Genomic DNA, 16,680 nt, shown 5'->3' with positions numbered 1-16,680 from the left:
TCTACCTATTCACATCAGCAGTTTGGGGACTTCAAAAATATTCCAAAACTTGCACTAAATCATCGCCTACAAAAAGTCCCAGTAGCTGCAGCACAGAAAAATCTGAAACACTGAGGCAGAGTTGTCAGTGACAGCAGAATTTTTAGCACACAAGCACAGAAAAATAAGGTTTCATTGTTAAAAGACATTATCAAAAAGAACAGCTGTTATTTTTCGAGTTATTTAAGCACTGGATGTGCTGTTGATTTTCAGGTCACTATTGCTCCGTGGCAGCCTCCAGCTGGCAATACTTCAAAGATCCTAAAATGAAATATTTACAGTGGGGGGAAAAAAAATATCTTTGAGAGATATGATATGAAAGCAAACTGCAAAAAGATAGCTAAGGAGATACTAGTGAGCAAAACCTGGATTTCACTTGGATTGAACTTTGAGGCAGAGAAGCCAAGTCAGAGAATTCCCTGTTTCACCCATCCCTGGGGATCAGCTGCAGGAGTCGGAGGGCTCACTGACACAACTGAGCCAAGGAGCCATGGGCTGATATGGATTGGCAAAAGCTGGGTGAAGGTGTTCGCAGGCAAAAGTAAAAACTTCTTACACTTTTAGACATCTGGGACCTCAAAAAATATACTCCACCTGCTAAATATTTTCTTAATATTTTGGCAAGTAAAGTAGGTTTTGCATGCAGGAATCTGCATGTGAACAAAAAATTTGTGTTTGTTGGAAAGGCACTGAGCAGAAAATAAGTTACTTAAGAAGATTACACAAAAAGACAATTTAATTAACTGACTACCAATGCGCATTCTCAGCATTTCATTAAGTTTTCTCAACATTCTCCACGGAATACTGTAAAGTAATCAAAAAATACCCAAAGGCACTTCAAGGAAACCTGTAAGTTATTCCAAATAGCAAAGTCTTTCTAACACATATCCTCAGGAGCTGGTCTTTTCAGTGGTATGGGATCTGGGAAAGAACTGGCTAAATGCAAACTAACAGATTTCATGTAGAACTTCCACATGAGCCTGAAGAAAACATCCAGATTTCATTTCCATTTACAGGTGTTTTATGGGAAAGGGCTAAGAGACTTCAAAGGTGTGCTTCACTCCCTCCTGCTAAATGCAGACCTCTTCAGAGCTCCTTTTCCAGCCATCCATGTCCCAAAAAAGCCTTTTAACGTTGGTTCTAATCACACCCTCCAGCATGTGTGCCATTACCATTTATTCTTTACAAATCAGAGCTAAAAGCAAAACTGATTACTGCAAGAAATCTGTCTCCTTGAACAAAAAGTGATTCAGAGTATCTTACTTAAAAGAAAGGAGTGAAAATTAAAGGGATACTGTTATGGCTAATATCTTTAAAATGTTTCATTTGTCTTCCTTCATGGAAGCTTAAAATTGAAACTGCTTTCCAAATCAAATTTATTTCCCCACTTATACAAAATTTTCTGACTCTGCTTCAAACCTTTTTATTCACTTCTCAACTGCATATATGAACCACAGCTACAATAAATTACTACACTACACATAACATTTATTCAGATAATTTTTAATATAATTTTTAATTTTTTTTCAGCCAATGGCATAGTTCTGGATGTGATGTTCACAAATAAATAAGATGCCCAATAAACACACAGAGCTTCATGTATTTTTACAGTTCTTTCTTCTTTATTTTTAAACCTTATACCACTATAACATGCACATTCCTGCCCCAATTCACTGACCTCTATTCCCATTCCCACCAGCCAACCAAGAAAAACCCAGATGAGAAACCTTCCTCTCCACGTCCAACAAGCCTGCAGGCCTTGGCACAGTTCCTGGAGTATTTCTGCACCTCCAAGCAAAGTAGGTTAATAAGGTCTCTGGTCATATCCCCGACTGCCACCTCGCTCCTGCAATAACCACCCAGCTCCTCTCCCCTGGCCAGGACAGAACAAACCTGCAATAACCACCCAGCTCCTCTCCTCACCAGCACTCTCCCTGCACCTCCATCCTCCCATCACCTCTCCCCGCGGGGGCCAGGGCAGAACAAACCCACAGGAAACGGTGCCTGAGCTCCTTTCTGCACAGCAATCCCTGTGAGGCAGCTCGGCCCCTCATCCCAATCAATACCTCAACACTTCCTCCTCCAGGGGAAACCTGTCCTGTTTCAGCCAGTCCTTGTTTCACCACAATCATGTTTCCTGACTTAAAAAATCAGAAGCGGATTCAAACCAAAGTGTACAACAAATATTTGAAACTCAGTACTTCAAAGTAATTACACTCCAGTGTTCCCTGCTTCCACCAGGGAGATATTGGTATGTTGGTTAAGAATTAAGCCTCAGGACTTGGATGTATTTGAATATAAATACACAAATAAATAGGTATACATGTATGAGGCTGAGGGTACATTTTAATTTTATGAATTACTGCTATTTATATTCATCTCCCCAAATTCTGTAGTGATGATAAATACATGAACATTCATCAAGGTTTTTAGCTGGAAGAGTTAAATCTTATTTACTGACCTTTCAAGCTTCAACTTACTCCGCCCATTCCTTATTCAAAGGAATTCTGTATTCTACAATACAGAACACAGAATTGAAACCCAAAATGCTTCGTAGTTGAAACTTTCTTTTTCATTCTCTTTACCAGAAATTATTTTAGATAACAGTGTTTTATTTGTTTTGCATAGGCATGGATGTTAGAATCACCAAACTTTAAAATATTACTTTAAATACACACTAAGCCTATAAGATGCTGTAATTCCCAAGCCCAGCACTTCACAACGGCCAAAGTAAACACTGAGCAGAGACATCTCAATTGCTCTGCTGCTGAACAAACCCAACCAAGAGCTGAGAGCCAAAGGAGCAGCACATCTGACACGAGCTGTGCAGCCTTTCCCATTGTGGCAGCTCAGGGTCCTCCTTCAGGCTGTCTGACAATGGTGGGAAAGGCCCAGCCACATTACAAGCTGTGTCCTTGTAGCTGCGCACAGGGCACTTCACATCAGCTTCTCTAAGGCTTCCTCTGCACATTTTACTCACATAAATTATTGCAAACTGCTGCCATTTTTTTTCTAGGTAAAGATTTCTATGTGCTCAACCCTGCTAAGTCATTCCTTCTCTGAATTACTGTAGGAACAGAAGGGACACGTCAAAACACAAGTGTGAAATAAATAAATTCATAACCTCTACAGTCCCAAAGTCTAGAACATGTCTCAGATGGGATATTTTTGGAACATGAAAGAAGTGCTTTATATTTTATTACATGTTAATGAAGATTTAAGAAAGACCCATAGCCTTGCAAAAAAGAAGGGAAAAAAAAGGTAAAAATCAGTCTTCTATTTATTGCCAGGGCACTTAAAGACACATCAGTCTCCCATTACCATGGGCCAGTGAAGGGAATGATCCTCTGTCACATACCATCAAGTCTCACGGAGCTGTAAAAATTCCACCTATTTCCTTGACAGTCTCAATTACACTGGAGCCATAACCACTCCTTTTCAATAGATTCAAAAGGCAATTTCAGAAATCCAGAGACATCGGAGTGACACACTGAAGTGGAGAGGTGAACAGCACCTTTGAGTGAACAGCCTGCTGAGAGTGGGACGAGACTGCTCAAAATTCTTCCTTGTCTGCAGCAGCAGAACATGTAGCTGATGAATTTCTGTGAGAGGTCGTTTGGCTACTGTTCAAATGTCTGAAATCCTGTAAAATTTGCAAAATCTGAATTTTCAGGTAAGCCAGCCAACCCTGTTCATGTCTTGGTGCCAGGGCCAGGTGACCTGCACCAGGTGCTGGAGGCAGCACAGCTCCAGTGATCCTCAGCCTTTTCCCCCTTCCAAAACTCACTCACAAAATGTCATCTTACAGAACTGTTTAAAATATTACAAGATCTTCAAGGAAAGTGTGTCTCTCCCTCTTCCCACTGGAAGAAAACCAGCCTGAATTGTTATAAACCAAATTTACTGACATGCTACAATGCAGTTGGTTTGGTTTCACATCTCCATCCACAGAAACACCAAGGTCTGACCTGCAGGACTCCCTTTTGACCTCTTCCTTTAACAGCTGTATTTAGCTTCCAGTGATCTCCATGAACTGACAGGAAAATCCTAATATATGTTTCTCTATTCTGAGTCTGTCAAAAACCTTGTGATAACAGATGGAATCACTACCATGGGTGCAATTCCAGGGGAATGAAATTAATGACTCTAAAATACTTCAAACTCAAAATTTAAACAATAGTTCAGGATGAAATAAAATTATTACAGAAGAATTCCCTTTACTGGGTCATTTGGTAAGTGACAAAATCTCCTTGGGAACAACTGTGGGAGTGATGATATATACATTTAATATTCAAATTACCAAACACCTGTCAGTTCTCAATGTTTTAGATGAGGTTTCACATGAGTAAACAGTAGCTTAAAAATGATAAGGTGACATGCCCAAGACAGAGATCAGAAAAAAAGCCACAAGTAGGTCAAAGCTGGTCCTGATTCTGTCAACATTCACCTACTTTTCCTCAACTGCTTCAGAAAACAATAAGCAATCCAAACCAAAGGAGCATACATGCTTTGTCTCTTCAGCAGGGGCAGAAGGGAAGCTCAGCTCAGCTTACAGGCTTGGGTGAGGATGTGAATGCCCTGCTAGAAAAAGCACGGTGCAAGTCCTTGATCCTGACTTTTCAAGTGCAATCAATGAGCAAATATGCTCAGAAAAGCACTCTGATACCTTGAGGTATCTATAATAATTGAAAAACCAAATCAAATGTACTTTCGACTTCATAATTAAAATCTGCTTTTAGTTAAGCTCTTAGGTAGAACTCTTACTGTAGTCAATTAAATCAAGTGATCCATGGTAAAACAGATTTTTTAGAATACATTTTGCCTCTCAGAGTGGCTGTAGGACATTCTCTTTTAGAACAGTGGTGCACAAAGACTGGCAGAGTGCAGGATCTGGGCTGGTCTTGCTTTAGTCCCTGACACAGGAGGATTCCCCAGCCCACACAGACACTCCCCTCTGCACACAGTCCGGATCCACAAGGACAAGATAAAATTCTTTCTCTGTCAAATCATAAATGGCAATTTTCAATGGCTTTTAGACTTAAACATAGCAGGTCTTAATTTCACATCCTTTTGTTCCAGCTCATCATGTGAACATTCACTGGTGAAGCAGCACTGGACAGAGCACTAATGATGCAGGCCACTGTCCCTTTAAATTAACTGCAATTAATATGTGGGAGCTTCTGCCCCCAACAATTTGAATTTAGACATAAGAATAAAGTAGATGCTAATCATTACTCACTGCCATTTCACTTTAAAAGCTGGGTATTATTTTTATACTAGCCTTGGTTGGTTCTGTGTTTGGTAGTTGGGGTTTTTTTTTCATTTCCATATGCTAAACTACAGGAAAACAAAAAGCACTAAACCCCACTGGTCTTTACCTGTACATCATGTTAACAACAGTGACTCTGAGAACAATGACTTAGAAGACAATTGCCCTTGACAGAACTATTGGCAGATCTCCATTTTTGGGTCCATTCCTACCTGTCCCTGCAATTGAGATATGAGCTGAGACTTGAAAAATGCAAATTGATTGGGAGACTCCCCACCTCTGTCCAAAACCAGAAATAGTATCTCAATTCCCCTGGCGTTGTTTTGACTGCCTTTATTCTGTTTTTTCAAAGAGCTGAGAGCAGGTGTGAGGTGCCCCCCTGGCGCTGGGCAGCCCTGCACACAGCCCCCGTGTGACCTTGGGCATGCTGCTCTGTGCAGGTTCACGAGAGGAACACACGGCTCCCTGTCTGACCCACAGCCCTTCCTCTGGCCACAACAACAACCAAAACTGTCCTTCTGCTCCATCATCACCCCCACCAGCTACAAATCAGCTGCAAGGAGCTCTGGTCTCCGCTTCAAACACAACACGGACAACACAGGGGAGCCAGAAAGCACTGAGAGGCTCAGGAAATTCTTTTCTTCATTTTAGCAAGAACACCAGCCTAGGAATTGATAAAATTAAGAAAGATGGATGGCAAGCAGCCCAGAAATAATAATGCCTTCTCTTCCTTGTCCTGAAAAGAAATCCTCCTTCCAAAGACTGCTCTGAGCGAGCCAAGCAGAACTTACAGAAACATCCAAAGAGAAGTTATACTGCAAGATGAGAACAGCCTTTAAACAATGCTTTTGTGCTGTCACTATGCAATCTCTGGGGGGAAAAAGCTCTAATTGAGGCTTTCAAACAGTCTCACATGGGCTGCCAAGGGCCTTTACAAACGAAGGCAGGAGGAAGCCAAGCAGGTCCCCAGTTAAAAGGCAGAGGCACACTTGTGCTCAGAAGGCAGTGACCTGCAGCCCTACTCCAGACAGGAGTGCCCTACATCAGTCAAGGGCTTCAGAATGGACTGGGAGAGAACTTCTCCTGTATTTCCTGTAGTACACCGTAACCCCTTAGGAACCAAACCAGCAAAGGCTGAACAGAATGGTTCTCAGAGAAAGCCAGAGCCCGTGCCAGGCTCCCCTCCCTCAGCCAGAGTGCCAGCACACACTCAGCAGCTGTGCACAGGAGGAACACTGCTCCTTGCTGAGAGCTGCTGCTGCCTCCATGGAGCAAGTTTGGCTATTCACAGACAAATACTCTCCCATAGTTACATGAATTTATATCAAACAATATAGTGCATTACCTCCAATAGCCAACTCCACACACACGGCCAAGGAAGAAGGCGGAGTCAGTCACTCTTCAGAAAAAGCATAATAAACCATCTCAAACCCTGAATAAGTACCTGGCCACCAGCTCAGCACCATCCCCAGCTTCACTGGTCCCACTGAGCAAAGGCTCTACCCTGACACCACAAAACTCAGCAAACCCTCCTGGTGGCACCCAGATAATGGAGACAAACTGCTCTGAACCAGGAGCAGATTGGGGATCAGCACCACTCCAAAAGGACAAGGAAACTGAAACACCAGCTTCTATGGTGAGCAATTTTGGGGTTCTTTTGCAACTATTAAAATGTGTTTTCATGTAACAGAGAAGGGAGGAAAGAAAATCCTCCTCTGAAGTCCAAGGATTACTACAGTTCCCAGTATATTTCACTTTTCCACAAAATTTCCTGTAACAGTTTTTGAACAGAATGCTCTGAAAAAACATTTCTTTTTCAAATCCCACATAAATACCATCACATCATGTTCTAAGAAAATGTAATGAAATAAGAGAATATGTATTTTACACAATGATCCTGCTATAACCATTCTGATGTTAAATCCAACAGCATTAAGAGCATAAAAATTCCACTCACACACAAATGCATCCAAGCCTTTTTAGAAAAACACCACATCAGGAAATTAAAGAATGATACTACTAGGACACACTGATTCTGCCACAGCCCTCAAGATTAAAGCTCAAATTCTTACTAAGCACTTTTAAAGACTGTACATGGCCATGTTCCAGAGCTGTAGCCATGGAAGTTGTTTCATATCAAGGCTGGTGTAAGTCTGCCTTCATTTATCCGTCACGATTGCATAAGAAAAGATGATGCAGCTTTAAATACTGAAATGAAGTCCAGATTATTCTGGTAGGTTTGGTGTGTTGTTCTGGTGCATTCTGAGCAGCATTTTGGTAGCTGGCTGTCCTCCCCTGCAGCTTTCTGCCCTCCTGTCCCCGCTCAGGGCTGTACCCACACCAGCCTGAACAGCACCACGGGCAGTCACTTCACACACCTGAGTTCACCTGAACACCACTGGCATTTTTCCACAATTACTGAAACCCCCCCCGGCAATTTGTAGCAAAACCAGGGAACTGTGAACCTAGAAAACTGAGCTGACAGTTTCATTGATCAAGGCTCCCAGCAGACTTAAAATACAAAACTGAACCTTACAAGCATCAGCACCTCAGTGATTTTAAGGCATTTGTGACCCTGGGCAAGCTGGGGATTTCCCCAAATGAGACTCAGTTCTGTGACCCACATGCTGGAATCACAAGTGCTCACCCAGCTGGCACCCACAGGCTGCAGCCCATCCATGTGCCCACAGGACACACTGAGGAAGGCCACGTGTTTCTATAGAGGAGATGACTTTGCTCTTTTCCAGGCTCCTCCTGCAGAGCACTATAGATGGAGCTACAGTGATTTCCACAGAGAAATGTTATTTATTTTCTACAATTTACCCCTCGTCTCCAAACACTACTGTTTTCATTTAAGCGTCTGCTGTTGGTAAGCTGCACTTCATACCAAGTACCACAGACAATGGCAGAAAATGAGAAAAATGTGGGCAGAAGTGATGAAAAAGTCAGAAAAGACAGTGAGGGAAATAAAAATTAAATAAAATATATGACCTATGTTATTAAAAAAAAAATACTGCTACAACAACATTTGTTTTTACAACCCCTCTTAGGGAGGTGATGGCTGTGGTTTGTACCACCTGTAGCTACCACCCATCCAGTGCCCATCCCATCCACTTTTTCCCTGTTACTGCTAATTATGAACAAATACTATCATCAATAAACAAAGCACTGATCCCAGAAGTCTCTACCCTTTTCATACACGTTTGTACTGCCTGCCATCTGCCACTTTGATTTAAGCATCTCCCACCCTACTCAGGGGTCTACTTTTACAAAGCAGGCGCAGTAGTTACTCTGACTACCAATAAACCAAAACTTACAGCATCTACAGAGAGATTTTCTAGCACTTGAAACCCTTTGTGGATTTTTAACACACCTTTTAAAAAACATCTCCAATTACATTAATGAACACAAATTCCATTTAAGCAAACTCGACACACCTTTGAGCCAGCTTTTCTCACAAGAACAGCTGCACATTACCTACTCCAGACCAGGAGGCAGAACTTTCCAGAGGATTAAAGATACATGAGACCCAGATACAACCATTACAAGTAATCAAAAAACACTTCAAACATATCCCCAAGGCTTCCTCCACTTCAGCTGCCCAAAGCTATTCTTTCTATGCCATTGTTCCCTGAGAAATGAAGCAGCCCAGGCATATCCAGCAGCCTCCCCCCAGACCCTACCATGGCCTTTCTCTCCTGCCATGGGGGCACCCACACTTTGGGCTGCACCCTCACTCCTTCACCCCCCCCAAAACACCAACAACTCTGTTTGGGATTAGGGAATTCAACAACTTAAATATCCGCTTAAAAAGAGGTGAAAGAGTCAGGGGGAGAGAGAAAAGAACATCAGAAATATGTCTTCTGGAAAATCAATATTAGACTGCAGATCCAGTCACAAGCTGTAACATTTGCAGAATTCAGAGGAAGAAAGAAAAAACACTGAATGCTACCAGGATCTAACTGGATCTAACTGTGTGGATACAAACAACATCAAGGTCTGCAGGTGCTGCAAAGCAACTTGCATTTCAAGTGACCTCTGAAATGCTGACCTTGGCATAAATTACAGTGAACTAATTTATCCCAAATGCTCCTTGCCCAACTTTGAGAAAAAAAATGTTATTCACATTCCTTCTTTCTTGCATCATGTTACAAGACAATAATGAACAACTCGTATATTACTTGGATAGAATTTCACCTAATCCCAATGTCTAATTTGAATGCAAGGAGTTATTATATCCATTTCATTTAATTCACTCCGTTTGGAAAACAGTCAGTTAAATGTTAACAGAATTTTTCTTTTCAGGAAATTTGAAAAAAAGCCCCAACCACTCAAACACATAAAGCTTTGCAAAATTTCCCATACAGAAAAACCTGAATAAGGTCATTGTTCTACTACATTTCTTCACAAATAAGGTCAGAATCCAATTTAGATAAAGCAATCCTATAAAAAAATACTGCCTTGGGATCTAAGATCATCACCTGCAGCTCCTTCCATTGTGATGGTGAATGTGAAACCCCATCCCCACTCTACTCCGTGCCCACTGCCAGTGCTGCCTCCTTTGCCTTAGGCATCCTCCTGGTTCCCTCCAATAGCTGGATAAAAACGACTCTGCCTCCTTCTTATGAAATCAGTGTCTATCTGCATCAGACAACAGCAGAACTCACTGAGGTAGAACACAAAGAGTGGGAAACTCATGGTCCAAGCCTGGCCCCACAGAGCTGGGGGAAGGCTTGGGGAGACAAACACCGCTGGGCCATCAGCCCTTCTGTGCCCTGGTGCCATGGGGCTGGAGCTCCCCAGTGCCATCAGCCCTCCTCTGCCCCTGCTCTGTGCCCTGGGCACGGTGCCATGGGGCTGGAGCTCCCCAGTGCCATCAGCCCTTCTGTGCCCTGGTGCCATGGGGCTGGAGCTCCCCAGTGCCATCAGCCCTCCTCTGCCCCTGCTCTGTGCCCTGGGCACGGTGTCATGGGGCTGGAAAACACCCCAGTGCCATCAGCCCTCCTCTGCCCCTGCTCTGTGCCCTGGGCACAGTGCCATGGGGCTGGAGCTCCCCAGTGCCATCAGCCCTTCTGTGCCCTGGTGCCATGGGGCTGGAGCTCCCCAGTGCCATCAGCCCTTCTGTGCCCCTGCTCTGTGCCCTGGGCACGGTGCCATGGGGCTGGAGCTCCCCAGTGCCATCAGCCCTCCTCTGCCCCTGCTCTGTGCCCTGGGCACGGTGCCATGGGGCTGGAGCTCCCCTGGGCCATCAGCCCTTCTGTGCCCTGGTGCCATGGGGCTGGAGCTCCCCAGTGCCATCAGCCCTCCTCTGCCCCTGCTCTGTGCCCTGGGCACAGTGCCATGGGGCTGGAGCTCCCCTGGGCCATCAGCCTTTCTGTGCCCTGGTGCCATGGGGCTGGAGCTCCCCAGTGCCATCAGCCCTTCTGTGCCCCTGCTCTGTGCCCTGGGCACGGTGCCATGGGGCTGGAGCTCCCCAGTGCCATCAGCCCTCCTCTGCCCCTGCTCTGTGCCCTGGGCACGGTGCCATGGGGCTGGAGCTCCCCTGGGCCCCCAGGGACCGAGCCCCTCATGCACCCCAGCCCTCTCCTGTGGGGTGGGTGAGCAGCAGAACAGCACCAGCACTGCCCAGCAGTAACAAAACAGTCACTTCAGAGTAACACAAAATGTCACATTACACAGGTCAAAGCTAACCACTGTCCACCTGTTAATTAACAGAGAATACTTCCTGATGGTCAAGTACTGTCTTCTGGCAGGTGAGGTTTGAGGGACTGGAAAAAGATTATATAGACAGCTTCAACTTCAGAACAAAAACCTCTCCCACCAAAAGTCTTAATGAATTTCATAAAAGAAATGTCTACAGTTCAGCTTTTGCTAAACGTCTCTCACTTTCCAGTCTAGGCATCGTTAATAGAATTAACTATGCCAAACATTATTGTGGTTTTCAGCAGTATCAGATAGCAGAAGGGGAACTTCTGCCACTTCTCAGACTTCTCTGAACCCATAACACCTTCTTTTCCTTAATATACATTCTGGCAATTTTGTCCCAGACACATTATCCCCACTGCATCCTTGCTCAGCAGGACACATTCCTTTAAAGGAGAGGGAGATTATCAGTTTATCCTGGGAACGTCTTTCCTGCTGCTGTGCTTAGTATCAGTGCTGGGATAAAACCCTCTTAAAATAGTTCCAGGGTCCAGGCAACAATCCATTGTATGCAATATTCTTTTGGTTTTTATGGAGCAATGACTTCGGCATTTTCAGGCCTTTGCAGGCCAGCAATGAACAGTAGATTAAGGCTAAATTATTTCTGCCCTTAAAGTTATGACAGCCTGAACATGATGTCCTGTCTCAACACCAACAGCCAAACTGTTTAGAACGCTGTACTGTCATGTGACCTCCTGAATAAAAAGGATTAGAGGCAAGTACTTTAACCCCCACACACAATTTCAAATGGGGTAAATCAGGAATTTAAAAAATATTAATTCAAATACTTTCTTCTATTGTCACTTGTAACAGCTTTCCCACAGAGATGCATTTTAACACGGATTTGACAATATTAAGAGAGATTGCTTGGTTCCACAGTTTTTGATGAACGACAATAACTTTTCAAAATTAAGAGACACAAGGAATACAAGCAGAATTCCCCCATGTCTTACATTCCTATCCCACTGGAGTAGATATGTCCCAGCCAACAGGACATTTCCACATTTCGGCAGCAGTGTTACCACCATGAACCAGCAGCAAGAGTTGTCATTCCCTATCTCCCTCCTGCAGCTGCAGAGCCTCTTCACCAGCTCAGGAACCCTGCATGGAAACAGCACCAGCACCTCTTGCAGCGACACTGAGGCTTCACCCCTCATTTCAAACCTACCAGCCTTGGCAGGTTCAATCGATACACTTTTTTAATTATCATTATTATTATTTTTTTAGGAATCCCACCAGATGGCAGCAGCATGTCTCCCCAGCAAAACTGGGAGCACTTCTCCAAAGGACAGCTCCTCATTCTTGGAACAGACACAAGGCTTCCCAAACTCAGCCCTGCTCAGTCTGAACCACAGGACACAGACAGAGCTTGTCGCTGACATTAAAATCTGGATTTTTTCAGCACTTCAGGAACATGAGAGCAGGGAACACTCCAAGAGCAAATCACTCTGCTTTTGGCAAATGAGGAACATGACTGGGTTTGCAGCAGTTCACCAAACCAGAGCGTGGGGAAACAAACCTGCAGGACCTGGGGGAAGCCCCTGCACTCCTGCCCCTGCTCAGCAACACCCTCCCTGTCCCAGGGCAGCAGGCAGAGCAGGTGCTGTGCCAGGAGAGCTGATTCCACACAAGAGGTGCCCAGCTGAGCGAGGACACGGGAATTAGGGAATGTGCACAGACCCCAGCAGCAGCAGCACCGCCCGCAGGGGTCAATAACCAAAGTGCTGAAGCACCAGGCTTTGGCTCTTCATGAGTGAAAAACTCCAGCAGCACATCAGCTACCCCGAAACATCACCGAGCAGCAGACAAATGAACTAATGACAAATGCTAATTCAACTGCCAAGAGAAAATCTCTCGGTGAGGTAACGGGAAGTGCAACGCCCCACGCTGATCGCTCGTCTGATGCACTGAACTGAGCTGCAGGTCAGCTGTGCCTCCAAACAAAGCAGTGACACACCAGAGCACAAGATGAAAGACTTCTGCAAATACCCCAACTGTCTATGCAATAACATCCATTTCCCTCAGAAGCACCGATAAAAACTTTTCAGTTACCTATTAGCACAAATAATGTTCAGACAAGATACTGAGGAACAACAAATCCCCCTTCCAAAGTCACTCAGGCTTTGTGAATCCCGTGTCACGCTTGAACCCAAGAGCACATTGCTCATGTCCAAGTCACTTCAAACTATAAATACTCAAGTCAGTGTTTACTTTATCTCACATAAAATTCAATTACATAGGCATTCTTCCACATTTTGAATGAAACTAAAATTCAGTTTAATTACTGCTTACAGACTCCTAAATTGAGCCTGCACTCACCAGCAGAGGTTAACATGAAATGCCAAAAGCTGAGCAGTGACCGCTGGATTCAAACACACGTGAGCAAAGAGGAACTCACTCCCACCAATGACATCCTGAGCCAGTGCAGCCGGAGGGATCCCAGCTCCCAGCTTCTGCTTTTAGCTGACACCCTCCCGCTTTGTTGTCTTCTCTTTCCCAAGCTGTTGTTACCTCCAAGCAGAGCTGTAGTTGCAGCTCTGCAGGCACAGTCCCCCAGGGGCAGGTCCCACGGGTGCGCAGCCCAGGGCTCGGGATGGGCAGATGCTTTGGCACTGCCTTTCCTACCTGATGTCACTCAGACCCTTCCCTCTACACCTCCTTTCTCCCCCCTGCACCCTTAATGATATTATATTTAAATATGCAAGCGTGACCTTTCATTCTACTGAATACTGTGGAAGCAGATCTCTCTCTGCACCTTGTTTTTTGGCGAACAGAGCTGGGAAAATAAAGACCTGGAAAATGCACAGGCAAACAAAACACCAGTAAAAAGGGCTGATCTTACATAACAACATGAATTTAAGCAAAGACCTTAACAAATAAATTTATAAAACTCCATACCTTAAAAAAATATACAAACTGATGGAAATACCTTCAGATAATTTTTTACAGCAGATTCCTTGTCAGTTTTCATTCTTTTACACCCACTTTTTAATGCTGTACCACAGCCAGAGCACGGCAGTGCTGACTGCACAACAGCTCCCCTCCGACGGGGAGAACTCAGCGTTTAAATGAACTGCCCAGCTCTGAGGGAAGGCACACGAGAGCAGCCCCAGCACTGACCTGCACCTCGCTCCTCAGCTCCCTCGGCCTCCTCAGACAGCACCATTTGCTGCCAGCACTGGGCTGGTGACGCGTGGCCACCCCGAAGGGCTGGGCTGCAGGCAGAAGGGGCTTTGCTCTCCTGAGGCCTGCCCTGCCGAGCCCTCTGCCTGTGCCTGGCACACTCCGTGACCCGGCCACTCCTCTCACTGAAGCTGCAGCTCGGCCAGCACCTAAAGCAAAACTCCAGGGGCACCCAGAGGCTGGGCTGGGAACGCTGCAGAGGGCTGGGACACCACGCACAGCTGCAAACTTTGCATTCGTGCTGCAGGAAGTGCACTGCAACACGCCTGCTCTCCAAACAACCCCCTGCCAGCCTTCATGCTTCCCAGCACAGCTCCGAATAGGGCACGCTGACAAACATTTATATACAAATATATATATATATATACACACTGCTGCCAGCTTTGTGTCAGCGCTCCTGAAGGGCACTAATTACATACATGGCTCTAAGGTAGTCACAAAATGCATTAGGAGAGATTCCACTCCGCTGACAGACTCCTCTGAAACGCGGCTGGGGGATAAAAGGGCCGGAGGCAGAGCTACAGTGAGGCAGGAAATCCCATTTCCATTTTTGAGAGGGGAGCAAAGTTCAGCTGAGCCGTTTTAGGTAGCACACAGCACTACCGCAGGTCAAACCGCCGTGAGACAAAGATCTTGACAGGTGACTGCACAAGGAAGACATTTTCATACGCTTTTCATTTCTGACTCTTAAGCCAGGTCAAAATGAATATTTTAATGCTCATTTGTTAACCTGAAATTTTAGGAAGCACGGCTTAGCTGCACGGATGCACGCTCTAATTAAAGGTACAGAAAGGGCACAAACAAGCTGCATTGTCTCAGAAGAGAACGGCAGGGTGGGCTGTTAGTCAGAGGTGGCTCCTCACCACCGGGAACCTCGTTCTGCCAACGCAAACAAGCGAAGCAACTTTCTAAGAACGGAGAAGAACCAGCAAAAAAGCTCTTAGTAAGCAGCTCTCCTGCTTTCTGATTCAAATGACAAAAACAAGGATGAGTTATGACCAGGTAAAGAATGACAAGGAGGTATCGGTTCACTTTTGTCTCTACTCACCAGACAACACCAAAGGCTCCGTATCCGATGGGTCTGTCCGGCTCAATGTCCAGTTGCTGCTGTGGATGTTGTGAGTGCTGATGATGGTGCGCTTTGACTGCAGCAGCTGCTGCAGCCTGTACCTGAGCTGGGGCTGCTGCAGCCGGTCCGGGGGCCTGGCCCGGGGCCGGGGATGGGAAGTACGGCTGCTGCTGCCCTGGGTTCAACATCGCGGCGGCGGCGGCTGCAGCTGCGGCGGCCGCGGCGGCCGAGGAGGCATGCTGCTGCACGGGGTGCACCGCGGCCGCCGAGCCGGCGTGCAGGTGGTGCTGAGCATGGTGGTGGTGATGGAGGTGAGGAGGAGGGAGGTGAGGAAGGTGGTGGTGATGGTGGTGGTGGTGACCTGCTGCTGCCGCAGACGTACCGCCATTGTAAGCCGCCATCATTTTTGCGTTGGCTGTTGTGCCACAAAGAGACATTCAAAAAAATGCCCTTTGATTGGATAACAACTGGGTCAAGCTGTCATTTGGCCATAAAAATTAAATCTGCTACACTTTAAAAGAAGTTGGGTTTCATCATACACGGCCCACCTTTAAAAACATGGAGCTCCACTGGCCTTATCTCCTCGCGAAGCCAAACAACTCGGGGAGTCTCTTCATGTGTGCGGGCGCCAACCCCTTCCCCAGCATCCAGCCGGGCTTGGCTACTCCAACTCCATCCTTGGGCAGCTGGGGTGGGGCCGGGGTGGGTTTTTTCCTTCACTTTTGGTTATTTTTGTTGTTTTTCTTGTTATAAAAATTAAACACCGTGATCGATCCCCCTTCCCTCCGGAGGGAGGGCTCGGAGCCTCTGGCCTGAACACCCCGCGAGGGCCGGCCAGCCTAGCCCTGCCATTCCCGCACCCTCTCCATGTGTCCCCCGAACCTCCCTGAGCCCGGGCACCTCCTACATCGCTCCCTCCTTCCAGACACCTGCTCCCTCCTTCCAGGCACCTGCTCCCTCACAGCAGCAACAACTCGGGAGTTTGCAACTTTTCCTTGAAGGCCTGAAACACACACAAGGACCCAGAGAAAGTGAAGGGGGGGCGCAGGGCGAGGAGAGGGGGCTAAAAGAAGATAAAAACAGAAAGAGGAAGGGAAGGGCCGGGGCAGGACAGGGATCGCGGCGGGGGCGAAGGAGGGGGGAAAGTGGCGAATGAATGACGGGGCGGCGCGGGGCCGGGGAGGGGGCGCGGGGCAGGACGCAGCGGCCCCTGACAGCGCGACCCGCGGCGGGGCGGGGCCGGCCGGGCCGGGGGTGGTCGGGCCGGGGGTGGAGGGCAGGGGGCCCGCGGTGCGGGCGGCGGGAGGGTCTGGGGGCGGCCCCGGGTCCCCGCCCCGCCCGGCCCCGGCCCCGGCCCCGGCCCCGCTCTCACCTGGTCCCGCCGCCCCGCGCCGCGCCGCGGGCACGCGCTCCCCCC

At 46.7% G+C, this 16,680-nt stretch overlaps 1 protein-coding gene across 2 annotated transcripts in view; it reads right to left on the bottom strand.

Moving 5' to 3' along the window:
* NLK (nemo like kinase) overlaps nt 1-16,680 on the bottom strand; it is a 36,888-nt gene extending 20,208 nt beyond the window's left edge. The window contains exons 1-3 of one of the 2 annotated variants that reach the window (XM_063173674.1): nt 16,636-16,680; nt 15,812-16,266; nt 15,243-15,678 (exon numbers count right to left, since the gene is read on the bottom strand). In XM_063173674.1, the coding sequence (XP_063029744.1) occupies nt 15,243-15,667 (425 nt within the window). In that variant the 5' untranslated portion in view covers nt 15,668-15,678; nt 15,812-16,266; nt 16,636-16,680. Of the gene's footprint in view, nt 1-15,242; nt 16,267-16,635 lie in introns of both variants that reach the window. The other variant, XM_063173673.1, reaches the window with a different exon arrangement.

The sequence above is a fragment of the Melospiza melodia genome, chromosome 21, assembly GCF_035770615.1.
Source record: "Melospiza melodia melodia isolate bMelMel2 chromosome 21, bMelMel2.pri, whole genome shotgun sequence".
NCBI classification, from domain to species: Eukaryota; Metazoa; Chordata; class Aves; order Passeriformes; family Passerellidae; genus Melospiza; species Melospiza melodia.
Note: the sequence above shows the minus strand (reverse complement) of the source record. Positions and strands in the feature narration are given on the sequence as shown.